Here is a 25522-nt window from a genome sequence, read left to right as displayed (position 1 = left end):
TGGAGAAAGCAACTCCTTGTCTATTAATTTTAGGCTGAACTGCAAGTAGCAGTCGAAAAATTAACCTCTTATAATTCTTAGTAAATAACTGTGAAGCCCCCCCCCTTGGCTTGGTTTTACCAAGTTTGGTGGAAACCGCACTATTATTAACATAGTTATATCAGGTCAAAGGTGTCGATTCAGTGTAAAAACTTTGAATGTCAGTATCACGTTAAAGTGAGTATTCTGGCGTAATGTATGTACGTACAAATGGAACAAATGTCTACCCAAATATTTTTAAACATGAAATACACAAAACCTTTCATACCTGAAGCCTCCAGTTTTCCAACTTGTTACACCTTTAGCAATAAGTTATTTTAGTCTTTAGATTATATCTTAGAGTTAGTATAACTGTTAAGGTAGCCGCTAATTTAATTATATTTGCACTATTAGTTATAATGTGTAAATAAAACGTATTTTGAAAATAATTAAGCAAATTATAATGTATAAATTTTTCAATAATTTTCCTAAACCAACAAAACAGAATGCAGCCGCAAGAAATCGAAGAATTCTTTTCTCTTATTAAATCCTCTTTCAGGGAGCTAATTGAACCAACGCAAATACTAAGCCCTTTCAATTGATACTCCATAACACCATATTCTGTGAAAAAAAAAATGTACACTCCTCTTTCGTTTGTAGGGGAGCCGTCCCTCAAACTCAAAACGCCATTTGTTGCATGTAAAGGGACACACAGACCACATATCCTCACCAAATTTCATGACAATCTGTTCAGCCGTTTCCGAGTAAACCGGAGGTCGGACGAACAGACAGACAGTAAATCGATTTTAATAAGGTTTTGTTTCACACAAAACCTTATTAAAAGCAAAACTTCGCTGCTCGCAACAGCTAGTCGACGAAAGAGACAAGGATTCATGGGGAGTCAGTTATAAAATAGTAACCTGCAGAATCGGCATTCTGTTCATTTGATGCCGAACAGATGGACTCCCACGTACCGACATTATTCTCTGTGTTTTTCGGATTAATGTGAGGAGGTAAAAAGGCTGAAAGTGGCAGTCCTCCCTGTGGTAAAAAAGATGGCAGCAGGAACCCACGATATCATCGCAGAGGTACACAAACTGGTGTGTCACCATTGGCTGGACCTATTGCTCAGCGAATTCGATCCTTCCCTGGACGAGGGTTTTTTGCCTTTCGCCGGGAGATAGCAAGGCTCCCTTGCTCAGTAAAGTCAAAGGAGAGCCTACGCTACAGTCTCCATGGCGACCCCAGTAAGGTTGACACAACCAGGAAGGTGGCCGAAAAGCTCATCAGGAATGAATTCGCCGAATTAATTTTATAAACTGATAACATTTTTTCGGTGGACCTCGGTGCGAAACCGGGAAGTTTCGACTTCGTTACTAAGGTAGCCCTAGATCGAACACCGATTGTTCTGCTGTTGATGATGATTAGTAACAGGCACTGAAGTTGAGGATACCATTTTGTAAAGCTCGACATAAACCCCATTCCTACACCATGAGCCAACAATTTCATATGCACATAACCCTGACCTTTCCTAATTAAATACCTATTTAACAAACAAGCAATGCAGATCATTTTCTATTCCATTTTAATTAAATTACATGCTCCATCCATTACAGCCATTATCAATATTGACAGTTCACCTAATAAAGCCTCATCTCATCAATTTGAATAAAAAATACTCGGGTATGTCCGTTCTGAATGAATGGGATGAGCATTTATCTCAAAACAATACTATGCTCTCGTTAATACTACATAAAATACTCTAAAGCTCAAAGAACAATGAAATGATTGCATTAGCACAAATTAACAATATACTACACGCTAATTAAATCCAAACAATTGAGGCATCTTTCTTCTTCCAAATTTACATTGTAATACAGTCAATTCCAATTGTCGGACGAATCAAGGCCCGGACGGGTGGACAGTCTTTGCGCGTTTGCTGGGTTCTTCTTCTGAGTTTTCGAATCAGTGCGGTTTGAATAGTAACGGAGAACGTTAAGGATTTTATCGAAATTCCATAGTAAGATTGTGGGAAAGTGCAAATTATCAACTACTTCTGACGCGTCTCTCTAATTAAAAGTTCACCTAATTGTTTAATACATTTCGAGGCTGCATAAATTTATATTGAATAGTGGTTGACTCAGAACGCCCCACGAGTAAGAGTGTTTACATTTGGAGTATTCTGCCCTGAACCATAATGGCTAGCATAGATAGTTGTTGGCTAAATTAGCAAAATTCATCTATTAATCTAGTGAAGAGGTCATTTCTTTATTATACTTTTAATTCTAAATGTCGCATAGAATTACAACCAGATGATGGGGAACGGGTTAAAGTAATTCTCATGAGTGGGTACTCTATAAATATTAGCTAGTTTCTAGGGAGGTTTTCAAAATAAATCAAATAATTTCGATGGTGTTTTTCCGGAAGCTACTTTATTTGCTTGCGTAGTTTATAGATTTACTATCAAGACCAGCAAATGGCTAAATATCTTGGAATTGTGCATTTCCTCATTTGCATCTATTTTTAATTTTCTCCTTGACAAGTCGAATTTTCGAATCTTACCCTTCAGCGCCAAAGGGTTTCAAAGGATCAGATAACCAATATGCAGATGCAATATGCATATTACAATCGGCATTTTTCGTATTTCGCTTCACTTTCCACAAACACAAGGACCATTGCAATAAACATGGCAGCTGAGGGATAAACAACCCAAATTGACTGCCATCTTTCCGTCACAGTGTCCTATAACATATGGTTCCTACATATCTTTATCATCTTGCATCTTAGAGACTTAGACTAAACAAGTTTAGTTGCCGCTTTTCCAAGTTCATCTAGGGATTTGGAACTCTAGGAGGGGAAGATAGAATTCATTATATATTTCGACTAGAAACGTAAGAATAAATGTAAATCAGAAACTTGCTATGATTATAAACAAATATTTACATAAAATGTAATATTTTATAAGAAAAACCAAATCAAAACCAATTCAACTAAAACAAAGTACTCTATGGCAACAAGAAAGTTAACTTTCCAAGATGAACAGTAAAGTTTAACGCTCGCAGATATTATGTTATTATGACCTTAAAAACTTATTAAAATCGGGTCTGTCCGTCCGTCCGTCTATCTCTACCTTTTTGGCGTTGGCAGGTGGTAAGGTTCAAAAACTACCGCTGGCGCCTACCATACGGTTATGTGAGACTTTTACTCACTAAAACCACTTCCTTCTCCTTCGCCTACTTCGCGGGAGTACCGTTTCGGGATTACGTCGCGGAGCGAGATCAGTTACGAACTGCGTTACTAACTAACTCGTGTTGTTATTTGCTACTTTTCTCAGAAGCCCGCTCTTTCTTAAGCAAATTGTGAATCGTTTTCATTATTTTTTCCACGCCCTCTAAGTTTTTTCGAAGGCTAACATGTGGTCGACAATATTCTCCCTGTCTTCAGAGAACTTCTTCCGACCAACCGGAGAGAGGAGAAAGGAAATTGTTAGTCCAGGGAACCCCTTGCCACCCAGTCCCTCCGAGTAAGATGCGCAACACGACTCCATCTGCGAGCGTTCCTCAGCATCTCTCTGACAATGTTGTCTGAAGAGAGCTCCCCTGTGCATAAAGCTGCTAACAAAAGGCGTCCCACCTTTCACAACTAGAAAAGGTGTGCTAGTCGTCGTCTGCCACTCCATTGCAGAACACACAATCAGGAGTCTTTCTAGTCTTGTGCAAATAAGACTAAAACCTCGATGCGTACTTGGAAGTTGAATAAGGAAGTACTTAATCTTACCATGCGTTCGGTTCAGCCGCGGATCGAAATGGTAGATGAGCCGCGCAGACTGTCTGCCTATTGGCTCATTTTGCGAAGAGAATTGCACTCGGTAAGTGTACGTTGACGTTCTTCATGGGCAACCACCTCTCTATTAAATCTCCCCACTTGCGGCTTTTGACAGCGTTACGCTCTTTAGCAAGGAAAACAACGGGGTCACTCCCGCGATCACTATCATGGCCAGTTCTAAGATAGCACAATAAACGGACGCCAGTGGCAAAACTCCCCGTCTTTGCACTTGAACAAGAGGCTTACGATGCACCTCCTTGTCGAGAGAATCAGCCCGTACCTCCGCACCACAGAGCAGAACGGAAAGCGTTGCTCCCATCAAAAGACGCCCCCTGGGAAATACATAGTCCCAAACATTTGTCATTAGCCGACTCAAGGCCGAGATCCTAGTTGCAGCCTTGTCTGCTGCTGCTTTGATTTGCTCGAAGAAGCTCATCTTCGAGTCGTGCATTAAAAAAGTTCTGACTCTAGTCTCAACATGACGACTGATATGGGTCGTAGAGTCGAGGTTCTCTTTCTGGTCAAAACTTTGGTTTTTCCAGCGCAAGGGTGAAACCATGATCAGTCATCTATCCGCTTCCCCGTCGCATCAATATGCCAAGCCTACTTTGCACCTGTTCAACATTGCATCTGGCAACAAGTGCCGTAACGTCATCTGCATAACCAACCGGGCGCGACTCTTCTCGCATGTAGAGTCTTAGCAAACTATCATAGGAAGCGTTCCGGTTGTGTGGCATCTTTGTGGATCTCCCGACAGCATCCACCATGGATCTCCCTGCTCTGAACCCGAACTGCCTTGGAGCTAAGTCCCCAACAGCGCGGGTGGCTTCAAAGAGTCTACTCTTGATGAGTTTTGAGCACTTTACCGGCCATGTCAAGCATACACAGCGGTCTGTATGTGGGCGCGGACGGTATGCTCAGGGTTTCCTTTTCCTTTGCTGATCAGCGCGAGTCTCGCCTCCTTCTAACGACAAGGAAACTGCCCTCCTTTAAGCAAGCGTTGAACTCTCCGAGCGATTTATTAATCTTGCAAATACCGATATTTCAATTCAATTAATTTAATCGCTAGAAACAGCGGTCCTGATTTACCTCCTTGACTAGGTTCTGCTAAACGCGAGGTTTGCTTTCATTTATCGCACTGCGCAGTCTCCTTTTTGCTGATCTATAGTCTGCCTTTATGGCGCATGCCTCCTCGCTGGCATGTAAACATTGTGCCAAACGGCGGTGCTTATGACACTTCTTCCGTAGGCCGGCAATTTCTGCCGTCCACAAGTACATAGAAGGTTTGTCACGTTTGGGGCGTCTTCTAGGCAAGATTTTATTTCAAAAATTGCCTCGTTTGTGAGGACCACGATCTCCTCAATATCTTCTACCACGATAGTCACTTCGATGTCATCTGCGAAGCCAATGATTGTCACTCTCTTGCACAATTGCATCAATCCATCCATCCATATTATCCAAATATTCCAGCAAACAACCTTGGAACTGTTTTGCTGGCTACTACTAGAGCTTTATTCGGAATGCCATCTAAGCCTGGAGCTGATCATCTTTTCACAGACCTATTCTCAGAGATTACCCAATTCGAAAATCACAATGATGCCGCTATATGGCACCTAGACCTCAAAATTACCATCCATACTTATTTTAATTTGGTTAGTAGGTTATATTATTATACCTGACTGGGACTGGGAACCTTTCTTAAGTTTATTCTAGAATCACCAAGTTTTGGCGTCGTCCACAACTCCACAACCCGGAGATCGCGCCTTTCCATTCTTGTGTAAGTAAGACTGAAAACCTCCCTGCTCACTTAAATATTGGATAAGGAAATAGTCAGTCTCACCGTGCTTCCTATTCAGCCACGTACCTAAGTTGCCGATGCTCAGTCCATCTGCCTCTAGTTTCATTTTGCCAAGAGAGCTGCCACTCGTCTAGAGTGTGTTGCCGTTCTTCACGAGCATGTATATGGCTTGACGCTCCTTAGCATGAATGGCAACGGGGATCACTCCCGCGATCACCATCACGGCCGGTTCAGAGACAGTGCGGTATGCAGACGCCACCCGCAAAGTTCGTTGTCTCTGTACTTGCGCGAGACGTTTACGAAATACTACCGTCAACCCATACCACTGCGCCGTAGAGCAGGACAGACTGCGTTGAACTCATCCTGAGACGTCGCCTGCTAAACGTAGGACCCCCAATGTTTGCCATTAGCCTACTTAACGCCGAAACTCCAGCTGCAGCCTTGTTCGCTGCCGCTTTATAATAATAATAATCGTTGGCGCAACAATCCATATTGGATCAAGGCCTTGAAGTGTGTTAGAGCATTTCATTCAAGACCGTAACGGTACACCACAGTACACTGTGGGAGGCAATGTGGTCAGCATTGCGCTTGCCCGAGATTATTACCCTGATTTGACTCAGGTACTCATTCACAGCTGAGTCGACTGGTGTCCGACATCTAGTCACGATAACAAATTCCTCTGCCCCCAGCGAGATTTGAACCGCGACCTTTCCGCTACGACAGCCCAGCGCTCTAACCACTTGAACCATCCGGACACCCGCTTTGATTTGCTAAAAAAACTCGTCTTTGAATCAAGAGTCAACCCGAGGTACTTTACTGCTGCTTTTGACTCGATTATCGATTCGCCGAACGATATGGGACGCAGGGTCGGAATTCTCTTCTTAGTCAAACCGTCTGTTCCGGACATACCACGAAGTACTGGGAATTAGATACCAAGAAATCTATTTTTGTATCCTTGTTTATTCTGGTTCTAGTTATTTTTTTTTACTGAAATGTGGGCTTACCTTTAATATTATCTGCATATTTACAAACAGTCCAGTACGAGTATATAGAACATAATTTACATTGATTAATTGAAATAGTTTGTTACTCTACTCTATCAATGAATTAAATGTGCGACCAATTTAATGTCAAGTACAATTGCATTATCCACCAAAATGTACATCGTTTAAAGTTGTCAAGAAATAGAAGTAGATGCATTTTGCTGGGTCTACTCGTTCAAGTGTTTTATTATTCTATCAACCACTCGTTTGAAAAACGACTTAATTTTCAACAGTTGAATTACAAACATTCATTAAAATTATGAATTCAAGGTCATCCCCTATTCCTATCATACATGCTCTGCAAACGAATAGATACATGAACATCTGCACATAACTAGGAGGATTGCTATCCCAAACTCCGTGAACTATGGAAATTAGGAAATTCGGAAGCCAATATTTCGCCAAGACTCCTAATCTGTAATATTCAGTCGGATCTTTTAGAGCTACAGTTTAAACAACCCAAACTGCATTTAATCCAGATCCGATTGATATTTAGTACGCAGTATTTGGATACGTTGTTCGATACTACAAAAATATTACATTAACGCATTCTATAGATATATGTATGACTGCCATAAACCCCTAGAATAATGGGTTCCACTGAACAGCATAAACCGCAGTGGAGTGATTCCCCTTTTTAATGTGTGACCTATGGGCTGCCACTTCAGCTTTCTCATCTACATTTACATACGTCCACGTGTATTTGGCCCGTACGCCAACCAGGTTCTTCGTTTAACAACATAGAGAACACTGGAACAGCCTCAACTTGATCTTGGTATTAAAATAATTGCATTTCCAAATTTTGGACAAATCATTGAAAGCGAATTTTACGTCGAACTACATGAATTTCGATACTGCCATTAGCAGAAACAAAGCTTCCTAGGTATATAAAATAACCAACCCCTGGGTCTTCTTCCCATTACTGCAAATAAGAAAAGTATAATGACCAATCAGACTGAGGACCTTAGGTTTATTGGTATTTATCTTCAATCTAATCTAATGCAATTACGCTTGTCGGTCGCGTTTGTGTCGTTTGCACAGCAAGAAAGTTCTTCCACGGTCCTCCATAACACCTATAAGGGGAAATGGATGCCGCAATAACTGCAGCTAGCAGATGTCCTGGAGAGGAAGCATTAACAAGTGATCTTCACAACCACCTGAATAGCGTTATCATTGATACGGAACGGCTGGTTCGACGATGAATGTAAGCTAGCAACTGAACGAAAGAATGCTGCATACCGAGAAATGTTGCATTCTCAAGCACGCGCAGAGATTGATCACGAACTCCGGCGAGCGGAGAAGCGACTTCACAGACGGAAAAAGGAAGCCTGGGAGAACCAACAAGTCTGTGAACTAGAAAAGTACAGGGAGCAACCGCACCAGGCGCGTTTTACCAACAAGTCAGCAGAATCAAGCCTTATATACCTTATCGATGCTCATCCTGCCGAGACAAAGAGGGGCATATTGGAACGATGAGTTGAGTATTTTGGTGAACTGCTCAATAACCAAAATAAGGCGAGTTGGAGATCCCGCCAACTGAATACGACGGACAAATGCTTCCACCACCACAGCTAGAAGAAACAGTCCGTGCAATCCACCGGCTTAAAACCCATAAGTCGCCAAAAGCCGATGGAATAACAGCCGAATTGGTTAAATATGAAGGACTTTACTCCAGGCAAATCAGATTTTCCCTCTGCTGCAAGCGATGGAAAAACTGCTGGAATATAGCCACCAGTTGCACCATCTTTTCATCGACTTTAAAGCCACCTATGATAACATAACCAAGGCAAAACTGTACACGATCATGAGAGAATTTGGTATCCCGACCAATGTGCGAAAGCCAGATAAAACCGACAGGATCACTCTCGGGACCATTGAACATCAACAACGGTCTAAGACGAGGGAATGCCCTATCATGTGTCGTCTTTAACCCTAAGTGATTCGAAATGCAGATGTAGTAGGCTACGCTGACCATATTGGCATTATGGGAAAAACAACCCAAAATGTACAGTCTACCTTAACCCAAATCGAGCAAGCGGCGCGAAATCTTAGGCTGCATAGTAATAAAGGCGGAACGAAGTACATGGTGGCAACAAATTGTACTGGTTAAACGAAAACAACAAAGATAGGAGACTACAACTTTGAGACCGTTGATAATTTCTCCTATCTAGAGTGGAAAATCACAACCGATAACAGATATGACGATAAAATCCACGCACGCTTACAAAAAACTGTTTCGCTCGAAGCGTCTAACCATACTGTATAAGACTATGATCTTACCAGCCCTTATGTACTATCATATATACCTCGAAGACCTGCGTTCTTACCAAAAAAAAAAGTGCGAACTCTTGGTGGGCACTTGTGCAAAGTAGGTCGAGGCATCTGGGAGAACACTTAATACCAAATGCCAAGTTGAAAGATCTGGAAGTAGGCAACATACTAAAGTTCTTAACGGTTATAGGCTTGCTTGAGATACTTTGATCAATAGGTACATTATAACCACAATAGTTCCTCAAGGACGCGATGCGACTTTCCCTTAACAGAATAATAATAATAATAACTCTCAACTCTCTCAACTCATTATCGACTCGGTAGTTGTAGGACAAGCAACTCGAGGCCAAAGAAACCTCTTCAGTTGCTATATCGATTATGCCAAGGCTTTTGATAGCGTTCCGCATACCTGGCTAAACGACACCCTACATCTGTATCGCATTGATCCGAAACTAATAAAGTTTTTGGCGACAGTCATGGAAGGGTGGCATACCACCTTATCGGTGCGTACATCTGAGGGGTGCTCATACCTCAGAGCCCATCTGCATACGGAGGGGCATCTTCCTGGGGGATTCGTTGAGTCCCCTTTGATTTTGTATGGCACGGAACCCCCTTTCATGGCTACTGAATGATGCTAGAAGGCATGGTTTTGCAATAAAGTATGGTCTACGTGCTAAGTGCGAACTGGCACACTTGATGCATTTAGATGACATCAAGTTGTATGCTGGTACTGACAACCATTTTAGAATCTGTTACGAATAATAGACATGTTCAGCCGTGATATTCGGATGGAGTTTGGATTAGACAAGTGTCGAATCCAAGCCATCCGCAAAGGTTATCACGAGCCGCATGCCGGACATAGCATTGGTGACCTCCACATCGAAGCTATGACCGAGACAGACTTCTGCAAGTACCTAGGAATTCTGCAAGGAACCCATGCTCGAGTTGGTGATCTGAAGGATGCTCTGCTGTCCGAATTCCTGCGACGTGTAAAGCTGGTGCTGAAATCGCATCTCTCGGGGAAGCGCGTTGAATGTATTCGCTATCCCTTCACTGGCTTATGCATTCGGAATATTGCCGTGGACAAAGACCGACCTGGAAAACGTCCAGCGGCGGATACGGACAACTATGTCCAAATTCCGAATGCATCACCCAAAGTCTGCCGTGGAGCGGATGAACGTGCCTCGTGACATCATGCGTGAGGTAGGGACGTGGTTGACGTGGCGGCACAACATCATCGCCAAGTCGACTCGCTGCGCGCTTATTTTTACAGTAAAGAGCAGGCGAGTCCCTTGCATGCGGCTGTCTGTAAGGCAGACTGTGGGCTGACTCCACTTAACCTGAAGGATCGATCTTTCAATCCTCTGAGTGGGGTGAAGTCGGACCAAGAGCATTTGTCGATTTGCATTTGTCGAACAGATGGCTGTGTGCTAGGAAGCTCTTTGCTGAGACGGAGGGGTTCATGTGTGCCATTCAGGACGGCGTGGTCGCCACCCGAGCTTATAAGAAGCTCATCATGAAATAACGGGTGGAGAACGACCAGTGCAGAATGTGTGGTTCGGCGTTAGAGACTTTGAACCATCTCATTTCTGGCTGTACTGTTATGGCACCAGTGCAATACATCACCAGACATAATGCTGTATGTAGAGTTATCCATCAAAACCTTGCATACAAGCATGGACTGATCACGGGAACATGTCCGGTTTACCGATATGAACCGCAAGCAGTACTTGATGTATTGGGACCGGCAAGTTCTGACTGATCGCCACACTCTACACAACAAGCCTGTTAGTTGACAAGATGAGTCGCTCCGCGTATATTATTGATGTTGCTATCCCCCATAATAGCAACATTGAACGGAAATACGTGGAGAAGAAGGTGACCTATGAGCCATTGGCTCGGGAAATCAAAGAAATTTGGCGTCTCGAGCGGGTGGTTGTAGTTGCCATAATATTGTCAGCTACAGGTATTGTACCTAAATCCCTCACGGCTTCCCTTGATGTCCTGGGACTTTCGCACAGTCTGGTTCAAACCATGCAGAAGAACACCATTCTGCATACGTGCTCAATGTTGCGGGGAATACTCGACGGATTCTCCCACTGACCTACCACCGGCCACCACCACCAGCACCCCTTTAGTTTTTAAGTAGGTAGGATCGTCCGAGCCTAAATGCTTGGCACTTAGTGCTAGTATTAGGTAAAATCCGGCATCTGCCGAGATTGTGATAACTCGGAAATAATAATAATGTGTGAAAACATCCAGCATACGCTTCACTTACACAATACAAAAATAAACAGTATAACAGAATATTTACACAAACAGAATGTCCGCCGCTAGGTCTGCAGTCACAGCGGTACCACTGGATGGTCTCCGGATCATCGCGATTAATGTGAATTCCATCGTTGGAATCCACCGAAAAGCGGAGCTCCTTGATTTCACTGCCAGGCAACAGCCTGACATTGATTGATTTTAGAAACCCACCTCAGTTCCAGGCATTCGACAACAATCAAAGATCTTGAACTCGTGAGGAACGACAGACAGATTGTGATGGCGGAATTGGTACTGGAATAATTGTGGTTCCCCATTATCGTTTCAGGCTCATTAATAGGCATGAATTTGAAATCTTTGAATGCATGGAATTCTCCTGTATTCTGCTTTCACTATCTAGAGGAGGGAATTTATAGATTCTGTCAATCTATGCAGTGGGCAACAATCGAGCCAAGTTCAAGGAGGAATTCCATTCTCTGTTTACGATACACGAACTGAACAGTTTGCATAATTATTATATTATAGCCGGCGATTTGAATACTAAGCATTCCTCGTGGCTAAATGCCACAAACAATCCCAGAGGGGTATTCCTCAAATCTTGGATAGAGTAATACCAGATAGAGTATAAATGCGAATTATACGGATCAAATAGTCCAACCCAGGGCAAATTCCTATATGGATTTGTGCATTGCCGATGCGCGCCTGAACTTTAAATTTAGGAATCCTCAACGGAAACTACAGACTCTTCCTTACGATAGCGACCATAACGCATTTCTTTTTGAAGTTCTATTTGATGGACGAAGAGCTCGCCGTGAACAGTGCGTTCACAGGCTGAACTTTAAACAAAGAGATTGGAAAAAATTCCAAAAGAAGTTTATTCGGGGATATCGAGAGGAATGCCCACCTCTTGATGGGGAAAACGATGGTACAATTGCGCCAGATGACAGGAACTTGAGCAACGAGGAAATACTTCAGTATCTTTTCAAGCTGGAGAACTTAACGATGGATATGATTGAACAAGATGTCCCTAAGATTAAACCTCGTAATAATATGGAAGGATACGAAACTGCAGTCATAAAACGGTTAAAAATAGTGGAAAGCCTTCTGCTCACTCGCGTCAACAAAATCTATCGGAGATAATGGGTACTATCACCATCCCATATTGGTTGAGTTCAAATCATCAATCCTTAAGATCTCACGGGATGTTATCCACCAATATTACATAAATGTAGTGAACTCCCAATGGCGGGAGAAGTGAAAGGGTATTTCACCAAGCGATTCAGATGCCATGTTTGCAAAGATAAATATCTTATTCCGGAAGAAGTCACAAGTAACTGTGCCCAGAATCAAAGTCGGTAACAGCGAGATACAACACCTTATTGACTCAGGCATAGACACGAATAGGCACAGTTCTCCAGTTTCGCTCTGCGTTGCAGGCTGATCTCATACCGAGTGATAATCTGCTTAATTACTTTGTCTCTCATGTGTGGAGTTAACTTCCAAGGGTAAACAATATGAGATCATCCGGTATAGATGACATTCCCAACGTGGTCCTCAGGCATTTACCAAACATTGCCATTCATAATTATTGCATTTTGTTCAATAATTTATTGAGCAATTCTTTCTTTCCGGGACAATGGAAGACAGAGCGAGTATTCCTGCTCTTAAAGAGAAGGAAGGATTCATCCAATCCTAAGAGCTATCGCCCAATCAGCTTGCTGCCTAACATCAGCAAGGTTTTCGAGGTTTTGGTATTGAAAGCCTTAAAGGAGCATATCAAGAGGAAGGAATTATCGTCGAACGCGCGATTCGGATTTCGACCTGGACAATCGACAATACATGCAATAACGAAGGAAACGTCTGATATTTGCTGGCGGACTTATAGACATGGGGAAGGCCTCTGATACCACCTGGTTGGATGGACTGATTTTCAAACTACTGAAGAACGAGTTTCCCCGCTACCTCGTAGCGATGATGTATAGTATACTGTATGGCAAGTGCTTTGTCATCACGGACGGAAGTCTTAACTACTAGTAGAGAATTTCATATTTTGAATGGATTACAGCAAGGAACAGCGACTGCACCTACACTTTCCGCAGTATTTGCTGGCAAATTACTCAACTTGTTCGAGTTTAATAAATCTCCTAAAAGGTCGTTGGTTGCCTTTGCTGACGATCTGATAGCCTACACGGCACACAAGAAGGTAAGTTAAGCATCAGAAGATGTTCAATGATATTAAGTTCTTCGCGAACAGCTGGCGAATGAGTAGGAACTTGAAAAACAATTGGAGAGATTTCCACATTGTCGCGAACGAGGGTAGTTCTGAGCGCATTCCTCATAAGAAGTGCGTTAGATACCTGGGTGTGCGTCTTGACGAGAGTTTCCAATTTAACCAGTCGCGCTAGAAAGCGCTCGCAAAGCATTCAAGTCTGTTCGAAGAATCTTTTATGCTCTATGTCTTAACCGGAAGGTTAAGATTATTTGTTATCTTACTTTGTTTAGACCGGAGCTCACGTATCCTATCCGGTTTGCTAGCCAAATAGAGTAAATAAGGATATTTGAAAGGAAATGTCTGCTTCGTCAAACTATGAACATTATGTAACTAATGAGGTGATGTATGCAACTGCTGCTATGCCGAGAATCGACTGCTGCTATGCCGAGAATCGACACAGTTAGTGTCAGAGTGATTCGGAATCATATAGTGCGATCTGTTTCGCATGGCACGAACCCTTGGGTTCCATAGCCTTTCTACCCAAATGATGGGCGTTTCGAGAAAACTCCCACGACAGGCTTCATTCCTCCCGAAGCGCTTGTGCATCTTGACAGGCATGGTCCAATTCTTGATTTTGCTGGTGATCCGGTTATATGTCATATATATAGGCGGACCGCGGATAAAAGGATAGAATACTGCCCGAACTTGACTGTGGGGACTCCGGAATTCGACTGGAGCGAGTAGAGCGAGAGCAATTGGTATTACGCCGGATGAAAAGGAGAAATGCTGGTACTGGTGGCTGCGGGATGCCGGTTAGCGGCGGCCGTGCTCAGTTCTGTCATTTGTGCTTGGTGGGACTTTGTAAATATATACATATTGAACGGGTGCTGCATTTGCCTCCTGTTGAAACATATACATACATATGTTATTACTCTTTGTCTCTCTGTTATCATAATATTACAACTGTTATTATTACTTTTTCTTTCTATGGATATTGTTATTGTAAAAGAAAAAACGAAAAAAATACATGAAACGAAAAGTAAATAGTTTTAATTATGATTGTTTTAAGAACAATAATTTAAAAGTTAAAAGTATCTTTTCAAGCATTATTACTTTCATATTTCTTTATTTGCCACTAAGATCTAGAGAATTCTGACGGTTTTTTTTACTATTTCCCGACAACTTATTGTAAAGTTAGATTTTCGTTTCTTACTGTTTCTCTTCTCTGTCTATAAACCGTTATCAAAAAATATTGAGAGCCCCCCATTAAGTTATTTTGTTAGTTTAAAAGATTGTTTTTCTGTTCATTTTTCCAATCAATATATCATTGTTACTTATTTCTTTAAAATAAAAATGATTTAGAAAACAAAAATGAACCAAAAATATCCATTTTATAAAATGTCGGAACACATTGGCCCCACTTCTTGTAAAAAAAAAAGATATCATGATTTCCTTACCCTCTTCTTTCTCTCTCCGGTCATCGATATTGATCAGGAGAAAATATTTAGAATCGATTTATAACTGTCTAAAAGATGGGGCGAGATGAGGCATAGACGCGCTGGAAGAGGGCGGCACCGGCGTTCAAATTTTTACTTCGCGCAGAACTATAGAACAACAGTACAATTTGAACTTAGCCTTGATGGGGTTAGGTCACTTCCTTTCTAAATCGTAACAATATAATAGGAATGAATGTGGTCAGCATTTCACTCCCCCAAATATTATCCTAATTTAATTCAAGTACTCATTCACATATGCAGCCTACGATTCAAATTCCTTTGGCACTAGCGATTTGAATCAGGACTCACTCCAGAAGGGGAAGGGGGAAATCCTCCCCTCAACCTTTTGTGAAAGCTCGGTACGTATGTTTCGCTATCATCCTAGATAGTACTAGTATCCACTAGTATTGACGGTGAATGAATTCCTATTTTCAAAGTTGATCTCTTTCCTTGGTGACCAAAAAGGAGCAGGAGCAGGAGCTTTCCCCTGAAAACTAGCCAAATCTTAAACGTTACATTTGGTATGAGTCTCAGACCAATCTAGCAGAGCTAGACATGTTTATATAGTTCTATTATCTGAGAAAAACTACGACTATAAAATTTGAAGTGGATGGTAGGGGATATATATTCATGTGTCGACATTTAGATCTATTTAGAGATTTATTGGTTCTCGCCCTTAAGATAGTTTTTGAAAGAACCTATTCAAATTCTACCAGCATTCTGCTCAATTTTATAGGCTATATACTGAAGCCAGAGAAGGTTTTTATAATTCATAAAAGAATATTCTCATTTTAGGAAATGTTAAAGTTAATTGGAATCTTAACATTTATATTGATAACCCATCGCATGCATGTACGCGCAAACTACTGCTACAGCTTGGATCGAGAAAAACCCCAAAGACGATTCTTCTCTGATGCTACATCCTATGCCTACGTACGAGGTGCCGAGTATGGAAGGCAATACGCAGCACCATGTAAACCTCTTCAAACCATTACACCACATCCACGTATTTAAAAATCTTTATTCAGTTTGCAGACCATCCAAATTTTGGCTATTAGCACGTCATGGTACTTCCCTACCAGATAAACAGATTCTCGAGAGTCTCGACGAATTAAGAATGGTAAACTGACTTTCTACCTAATTGAAAAAGATTCCGTAGTACTCAATTAATTAATTTACTACTTCCAGCTTAGAAACGAAGTGGTGGCAAACAATCGAAAGACAGCAACTAGTCGACCATCAAATGAATCCCTTTGCGCAGAAGATCTTAAATTAATTCACTATTGGAATCTGGACGGAAATATTACCGTGGAACATTCGAACTACTTAACGATCCAAGTGTGTAAATTATGTCTTAATTAACTCTAATTAAGGGAAATATGGTAATGTGATTTTTTTATATTGCTTCTTGTACTTCTTCAAGGGATGGAACGATATGAAATCATTGGCGAAGAGTTTTAAGCGAATATTTCCGGATTTACTTGGTCGGGGATATGATGTGAAGCAATTTATGGTATTATCTGGATTGTTTCTTATTTTAGCTTCTTAACACGTTTTTATATTTTTCAGTTTCGTTACACCAATGAACAGCACACAGAAGCAAGCTACAAAGCGTTTGTTGAAGGGCTTTTCGGGAAAGACGCTTATTTGAATATAAGCAAAGTATCTCGCCCTATATACCCTCCCTTATGGTTAGAGAAATACAAGCCCAAGCATCAATTTGTTGAAGAGGTGAATAATTTCAAGAAATCATCAATTGTCGTTCGAATGATATCTGACGTATCAGCAAGATTGGGGTATGTATGAAATAAGGTTACGTTCAATACTACACTCAAATGAGCAATTTGGACAATGTGTTTCTAACAGGTTTATCGTGAAAAATCATTCAAACTGTTCGGGGAAGTAGGAGTTGTTGTTACTGCTGTGATCTGTTTCAGCCCATCTAACCCACAACCACGGCTTGCCGAAAAGCTTGCACTTCTCCTCTACCGCTCTGCTGTTCTACGCTACGTAGTTCTAGGGGAACCCATTTGCCGACAATACTGACAAAATGGGTTTCATCCGTAATTGAGTTGTCACTCTTTCTCAATGTGTGACCTATCCACTGCCACTTCCGCCTTCTGATGAACATAGTTAATCATAGTTAATAACGGGTGTCTGGCCCCTACTCCGACGCTATTGTCTCGAGTAAGAGTGCCGCTATGATTTGATAAGAGCTTGAAGTTTCCGAGTAATAGCGAGGGTCCCTTTTCATTTACTCCTCCCATATAGCAGCATATAGAGAACATAGACCCGAAACTGCTGCAACTTGATGTTGGCGTTGAAATAGCTGCCTTTCAAACTCTTAGACAAAATAGCCAACGGTTCCGTCCTCGGAGCCGAAACAACTCCTCAGACGCTGCTTTATCTCTTCCGAAAGCGACTACTAGTGTTGTCTTTTAAGATCTTTGCTCGTTTGAGCCTACAAAATCCACAGTTGAGTGCTGCTTCCGTCCTGACGATGAAACGGTCAGCAATCTGGGTAAAGAAGTGAGTATTTGCCCGAAAAGCCTCTGCACTACAATTTAGAAATCAGTTGTTCCTCGGTTCGCCAAGAATAGCAGGAGCCTTATTCAATGACCCTTTTAAAGCTTCATTATCATCATTATCAACGGCGTAACAACCGGCCTAGGTCTGCCTAAATAATAAAAACTGTCTGATGTCCTAACCTACAACACCGCTCCATCCCAGGCAGGTTCTACCACGTCTTCTTTTTCTAACATCCAGGTTGGATCATCCTCACCCAACCCCGCAACCTATTCGGCTAGATTTTATCCGGTCGTGGCATATATATTGGTTGCCATTTATTGATGGGTTATAGTGCGTCAGAGTGGATTCTACTGCATCGTATAACCCGCAATACAATTGTCGCTCCTCCTCAAAATGTGACCTATCCACATGACCACCTATCCATTTGACAGCCACTTCCGCCCTTAGATCGCAGTGCGAATAGATGCCAGGCCTGTGCGCCAAGCATTTTCTTCGTTTGAGAATGTCTTAGTCAGACCGAGGAACTTGGTTTTGTTGGTTTTTATCTTCAGGTCAACTCTACTTGCCTCTCTTTCCATATCCAGAGCCATTTGGCCAAGGTTCGTGACCTAAGATGCCATAGTCCATTAAATTCGTTCACGTCCTCCGGGCAACGCACAATGAAGAAGAAATAATATCGGTGACAGGATACAGCCCTGGCGGACAAAATTCTCCGAGGTTTTGCCTCGTTGCAGCACGTGACATTGTGCGCCATCATATGTCGCTCTGATAGTAGCTATAAGTTTCTCCGGGATATGTAGAACACTTCAGATGTACTCCAGATGCACTCCCTGTGCACGCTATCGAAAACTTTCCCGAAATCGATAAAGACCAGGTGCAGCGAAGATCTAGAGTCCGCACAAAATTATACGTCGAGTTTTGAAGTGATCAATGTAGGAGGATCCGGAGCGGAAACACGCCTGCTCTTCGTCCATCAAGCCTTCTAAATGTTCTGTGATGCGCTTCAGGACTATCTTAGCCATTATCCAGGGAGCGCGCAGATACTCATTCAAATGTTACACCCAAAGCGGGTGCCTTTCCTTAAAATTTTAAAGATCTTCTTCCACTCTCTGAGAATGGTCTCGGATTGCCAAAATTCCCGTGCAGCGATAAATAACTCTGAGGGAAGACCGTCAAACCCAGCGGCTTTACTACCATTGAGTGCATTGATTGCCGGAATGGCTTCTCTTCTGCTTAGAGAAACAGTCCATCTGCATAAGCTAGGATGACTAGTCATTTCATCCAAAAGAGGTAGAACCTCCCCGGAAGTAATACGGTTAAGAGCCGTGGTGAAATGTTCTTTCCACCTCTTCAGTTGTTCGTCATCGTGGATGAGACGTTTTTCACAGGACTATCGAAAGATTTGCGACCAAACGCAAGCTCTTCCATTATGCGGTATACATTCCTCAAATCATTGCGATCTGTGGCATCTTTCGCTTCCCTGACCAGCGCAATAGAAAATTCTTTCTTATCACACCGAACTTCTCGAGATTTGGCTCGGTATCGCAATCCGAGAGAATGACGCCCACTATCACTCGCTTCAACCCCTTCCGTTCGTCGATCTACTTCCACAATTCACGCTCCTTTCGAACGAGGAAGGAAGGAAGGGAAGGTCATCGATATTCTCAGGCGGGTTACTCAGTACATCTGCCTCCCGATAAGCAAGATTGCTCTCCCACTATTGAACGGTAACTGAATCACACAAGCGTTCGATGTTGAACTTGGCCGTCGCGGTTCCCCAACCATGCGAGAAGTGACATACGCAACACCCAAACGAACGTAAGTGACCATCTGATGGTGATCACTTTGGAGGGCGATGTCAGGGCCCCTCTTGTTTCGCCCATCCAGACGACTCCTAAATCAACTGCTGATCGCAAAGCGAATCGATCTGAAACCCAACTGACCTTATGGCAGGCTCTGTGGTCGGGCAGTGTGCCAGCAGTCACAAGGTGGTGAAAGTTACCGAAATCCACGAACCTCCGGCCATAACCGTTGCGGTCCCCGAGACCGTTTTTTCCCATCAAATCGCACCTTGGCATTCAGAGCACCTAACACGATCAAAATTTCACTTTTAGGAAGCCTACCCTGAACTGCATTTAATTGCTCGTAGAAAGCATCCTTCTTCACTATATCGGAAGTCTTCGTTGGTGAGTAGCATTGTCAAAAACCACCTCCCAAGTCAAGAGAGCACCCCTTGGGGTAGTGTCAGAAGCAACCCAACACCACATTCTTGAATGACACCACCTGCCTTTCCAGAGTACAAAAGTACATTAATATGGCAAGAGCGAGGGGATACTCTCCATATCCAGCTTCTACCGTTGGAATTTCTATTCAAGTTGGAAAAAGCGAGCATTCTGTGGACCCTCGCCACTATTGGCAAGAAACATGCGCACATTTCAGAAAGCAATAAGTACTCCCCAGAGTCTATCTTACTTTGCTTAGGCCCTGAATGTCCACCTTATATCCTTGGGATTTCCGTCCAAATTGGAGAAAATGAGTATTCTGTGGACCCCAGCTACCACTGTCAAGGAGCATGCGCACATTCCCGAAACCAATCGTAATCCATTTTCGATAGCCAACGGTCTTCGGGGTGAGGTCAGCCTTATCCGAAACGTTGTAGACGTTTCGGTAGCAATAAAATTTCAAAATTTGCAGGTTTCTAGCCCACAAATGCCTATCCCCTTTAGCCACCTCTTACGACAATTACGACAAGCAGGGAACACTTCGAACTTATTCTTAAGCCCCAACTCGCAGGGCACGGTCGTCGTATCGCTAATAAATTTCTTCGTGGTCCATCCCCTGGCAGGGACCAAAAATTATTCGGAGGATTCTTCTCTCGAACGCAGCTGAGAATTCGCAATTTTTCTTGCTTAAAACCTTAAAAGTGTCCGAAGAATATATAAAGCCTAGGGTGAATTTAAGGGGGTTTTCCGGTCAATTTCAAGAAGTTGGCAATATTCTTTTGCTTCAGCCGTTGTTCCGTTTACAAGCAGGGTCGGCTCGTCGTGATCGGTTTCGCCATTTGGCTCTATCAAATGTCTGATCTGGATGCAATCTCGAGGCTTTTAAATCCCCATCAAGCCACCGTTATTTCGGCCTGCCTTTTGGTCGTTTATCATCGACTTCGATGTTCAGACCAATCTTGGCAAGTGAATTCTCGTTAGCGCGAATTGCGTGGCTATACCATCGAAGACGCATCTCTCACAGTTTGTCCACGATCGATGCAACTACATAATGACCGCGGATATCCTCATTTCAGGTGTGATCAAAAGGTGTGACGCAAGACGCCGTTCATTGTCTTTTATAGTCGGCCGACACTCAGAACCATAGAGGGCGACAGGACGGACGACATTGCGGTAAATTTTAGATTTGAGACGTTCGCTGATACGTCGATCACAAAGAACACCCGTTGTGGAACGCCACTTCATCCAGGTTGCGGTAATGCGTGAAGCAATTTGATAACGCAGTTCTCAAAAATTCAGTTTTGTTTAGATTCAATCTAAGACCGTATGGCATGAGGCGGTCATTCCATTTTTGGACAAGTTGCTCGAGATCATTTTTGCTATTAGCTGCTACGAAAACATCATCTATAATACATAAAGCAGTGTATAGGGCGCTGGAGGCTGGATGTCCCATGTGACGGTGTCCATAACAAGAACAAAGAGGACTGGTAAGAGGGCCCTTCCTTGATGAACACCAACAAAACAGATTGGTAGAGCAATTGAACCCAGCGCAGGAGTTCTTCTGGCACTAAGTGTTGTCGTAAAACATGAGTTCGTGTGGCACACGGTCAAAAGCTTTCTCTAAATCCAGAAATGCAATGTAAAGAGGGCAATATGCTATTATTAAGTTTATTTGAGCAAATAGGAAGTGGGACATATTTTGTGGAATAGATTTCATATAAACGCATAGCATTTTTTGAGATTTTTCAATTGATTAGTTTCCGCAAATGAGTCGTGTCTCACTTTAAGTTCGCACATTTTGACACCTCACACAATCATTTTGCAATTTACATCGAAACTAAAATCTGCTTGTGAAAGTACTAATTAAGTCCTTTCATTTGATATCCCACACTGGTATATTGGGTGAACAAAAAATGTGTGTCCTCCCTTTAAACTCCACCCAAATTTATGTCACCCATTGTGTGTGCGGGATTTCATAGTCCACAGATGTCACCCAAATTTCGTTTCAATCGCAGACTGACAGAGAGACAATAAACCGATTTTAATGAGGTTTTGTTTTACACAGTTCTGTAGTATCAATTGCTGCGTGTCTTGAACGAACCATCATGTGCAATTTCTGAGATGGGGTGGCTTTACCCAAAATGACATGTCCGTAAGCTATAAAAAGAGGCAGGCAATTTCTTCTCAATTTTTATAATATGGTATTATGCTATTATTAACTTTATTTGAGCAGGTATTGGAATGGAAGGTATTTTGGGGCTTAGATTTTATATAGGTGCACCATTGTGATTTTTTACAAATTTTTCGGTTGGATAGGTTCCGAGAGCGAGACCTGTTACCCTTTTTGAGGCATACATTTTGAGTCCTCGCTCCTCTATGTTTTACCTAATGTCAGATATAAGATCAATTTTGGAAAGTACTAATTGATCTCTTTCATTTGATATTTCACGCGGTCATATTTTGTAAACCGCCCCCCCCCCCCCCTTTGCATGTATGGGGCCCCCCTCAAACTCAACCGAAAATGGCGCCACTTGCTATTTGTAAAAGGATTCACATACAAGATGTTCTCACCAAATTTCATGATAATACACCGTTCACCTGATCGCCATGAAAATTGGGATAACGGTTGAATATTCAATCCCATTATCGTAGGGGATGAGCAGTTTATACAGGTTGATAAGGGCGGTCACCCCCTTAAGAAATTATGGCCTTTCAAAGTGGATTTGATTTTTCGTATGTCGTCCTAGTATGTTTTAGTTTTCAACCCCACTGCGTTAAGGAGGAAAAATGAAGGGGTATGCAAGAGAAAGGGGAGGAAACTCGGTTAAAAAATTGTGACGGTCATCCCAGCTTAAAAAGTTATGGCGGCTCAAAGTAAAGCTATTTTCATGTCCAAACGGTAGGGTTTAACTTTAAACCCCATCTCCCCAGGCAAAAAGGAGAGTATAATGGAGAAGCGAAAGTTCTTCTCTCCCAAAGCTCGCTGAAAAATACAATGCGTGTTCTCAAATATTATAAAATATGGTAATTTCACACGTACATTTGACAGGAACAAACAAGTGTATCATCAGAATGGTTCACTTCTTCCTGTACCGGAAGAAAATCCGCAGTTTTCGGAAATACGCAGAGGCAGAACAAGGTCTGCCGGGTTCAGCTAAAAGAATATAAAAATCCATTGAACTAAGAATCCACTATGGAATTACCTGTAACAAAATCTTTTCTTAAATTCTCAGATATCCTTACCCTCTCACCATAAACCTAGTGGAATTGATGTGGGACATATGCAGATACGAACAATCTTGGTATATGGACAGTCCAAGCGCCTGGTGCGCGGTAAGCATTTAGAACTTTCCTGTAGATCAACCATGATTTGAAAATTATTTCTATCCTTTTTCCCCGTTGACAGGCGTTTACCCTCTCTGATCATAAAATTCTCGAGTATATACAGGATTTGAAGTCGCAATATCAAACAGGATACACCAGCGATTTTAATTCAGATACACCTTGCGATGCACTTGAAGACATGATAAGACGATTTGAAAAATCTTCCGATCCCCGCGTTGCGGTTTCGTTTTCGCACTCATCCATCATACAATTATTTTTAGTTGCTCTTCGTAAGTTTGAGAAACCCATTCTACATTAAAAGCATTTTTATGGAATTCCTCTTTCTAGGCGCATTCAAAGATGATGTCCTAATGACAAGTCTCAATTATAATGAAATGTGGGATAGAAAGTGGCGCACCAGCCGATTGACACCTTATGGGGCAAATATATTAGCAGTGAAATATGAGTAAGTCAAGCTTCCCATTTTATTATTATTGAATCTTTGAACTTATCCAGATACACTATCATTCACTATCCTTTTGTTGTCTTTCAGTTGCTCTAGGGATAAAAAGGATCCTACCCCAAAAGTTAAGTTCTTCTTAAATCAGCGTGTCCTGACGTTTCCTTGGTGCAATGCTGATCTTTGCAAAATGCAGGATATAATAAATCAATACAATGCATTTTGTAAGCACGCCTACAATTCGGCAGATTACAAGTATTTGTCGTTTATTTTTTTGATCCCTTCACTATTGACCTTACGTTATTGACAAATTAATAAACCTTACTTTATATCCTTTTTCATGAATCGATTTTCGAAGCCATTCCTTTATTTATCATACTTTTATTTTTATTTTATGATAAGTGAATAAATATAAATAAATGAAATATAAAAAAGATAAACTATTTCTCTCAAGAAAGCCTGAAAACAGTTTAAAAAAGAAATAGAAAATAGGACCGAAATTTCAACTATGAGGAGGTAGAATGCTACCCTTTTACTTCACTTCAACAGATATAAAAGACTAAATCCATAAAATTCATTATCTCATTGCACCTTGAAATCAGTTGCAGTGGACTTGAAGAGCGACATATTGCCATTTGATACATCAGAGATTAATTTGCGCAAAGCACATTTTATCGTAAATGCAGCTATCACACTCAAAGGTGCGGACTAATGAACTTATTTGTCAAGCCTATCTACATTCATCATAACCTCCAAACAAGGACAACGCATAATTTTAGTCAAATCCTATTAATGAGACAAAGATGATAACAACAACAGAACTGCTATGGTAACTCATACAATCAAAAGTAACTGAAAAGTCTTCATGTATTCATTAATCATCTTCATCAACGGCACAACAACCGGTATCCGGTCTAGGCCCGCCTTAATAAGGAACTCCAGACATCCCGGTTTTGCGCCAAGGTCCACCAATTCGATATCCCTAAAAGCTGTCTGGCGTCCGGACCAATGCCATCGCTCCATTTTAGGCAGGGTCTGCCTCGTCTTCATTTTCTACCATAGATATTGCCCTTATAGACTTTCCGGGCTGGATCATCCTCATCCATACGGATTAAGTGACCTGCTCATCGCAACCTATTGAGCCGGATTTTATCCACGGCCTGACGGTCATGGTATCGCTCATAGATTTCGTCATTATGTAGGCTACGGAATCGTTCATCCCCATGTAGGGGGCAAAAATTCTTGGGAGGATTTTTCTCTCGAACGCGGCCAAGAGTTTTCAATTCTTCTTGCTAAGAAGTTACCGAGGAATGGCAAGATCATTGTCTTGTACAGTAAGCCTATGGTGAGCCGTTTCGAGCGCAACAGTTTTTGTATGCTGAAATAGGCTCTGTTGGCTGCCGTGCTGATCTTATCATCGTAGCTGTTATCGGTTGTGATTTTCGACCCTAGATAGGAGAAATTATCAACGGCCTCAAAGTTGTATTCTCCTATCTTTATTCTTCCCATTTGACCAGCGCGGTTTGATGTTGTTGGTTGGTTGGTTTTCGGTGCTGACGTTGCCACCATATTCTTTGCCTTACCTTCATTGATGTGCAGCCCAAGATCTCGCACCGCCTGCTCGATCTGTATGAAGGCAGTCTGCATGCCTCGGGTCGTTCTTCCCATGATGTTGATATTGTCAGCATATGCTAGTAGTTGAGTGGGCTTAAAGAGGATCGTTCCTCTTGCATTAACCTCAGGATCACAGATCACTTTCTCGAGGGTCAGGCTAAAGAGGACGCATGATAGGGCATTCCCTTGTCCTACACCGTTGTTGATGTCGAATGGTCTTGGGAGTGATCCTGCTGCTTTTATCTAGCCTCGCACATTGGTCAGGGTCAACCTAGTCAGTCTTACCAATTTCGTTGGGATCCCGAATTTCCTCATGGCCGTGTACAGTTTTACTCTGTCTTTGCTGTCATAGACGGCTTTAAAGTCGATGAAAAGATGGTGAAACTGATGTCCATATTCCAACAGTTTTTCCATCACTTGCCGCACAGAGAAAATCTGATTT

At 42.1% G+C, this 25522-nt stretch overlaps 1 protein-coding gene across 1 annotated transcript; it reads left to right on the top strand.

Moving 5' to 3' along the window:
- The first annotated feature begins 1902 nt into the window (after positions 1-1902).
- Positions 1903-23889, top strand: LOC119649022 (multiple inositol polyphosphate phosphatase 1-like). The gene is made up of 10 exons (XM_038050977.1): positions 1903-2180; positions 15728-15904; positions 15960-16051; positions 16120-16269; positions 16355-16444; positions 16501-16727; positions 22916-23015; positions 23089-23296; positions 23355-23472; positions 23560-23889. The coding sequence occupies exons 2-10, from the start codon at positions 15730-15732 to the stop codon at positions 23771-23773; spliced, it is 1374 nt and encodes a 457-aa protein (XP_037906905.1). The 5' UTR covers positions 1903-2180; positions 15728-15729; the 3' UTR covers positions 23774-23889.
- Positions 23890-25522: the final 1633 nt, after the last annotated feature.

This window comes from Hermetia illucens, chromosome 2 (assembly GCF_905115235.1).
Source record: "Hermetia illucens chromosome 2, iHerIll2.2.curated.20191125, whole genome shotgun sequence".
Lineage (NCBI taxonomy): Eukaryota > Metazoa > Arthropoda > Insecta > Diptera > Stratiomyidae > Hermetia > Hermetia illucens.
This window is presented reverse-complemented; position numbering and strand designations above follow the sequence as displayed.

Coding starts and splice junctions, on each gene's coding strand:
- LOC119649022 (XM_038050977.1), top strand. CDS start 15,730: ATGTTAAAGTTAATTGGAATCTTAACATTTATATTGATAACCCATCGC. Junction 16,052..16,119: donor GTCTCGACGAATTAAGAATG/GTAAACTGACTT, acceptor TACTACTTCCAG/CTTAGAAACGAAGTGGTGGC. Junction 23,473..23,559: donor ATATTAGCAGTGAAATATGA/GTAAGTCAAGCT, acceptor GTTGTCTTTCAG/TTGCTCTAGGGATAAAAAGG.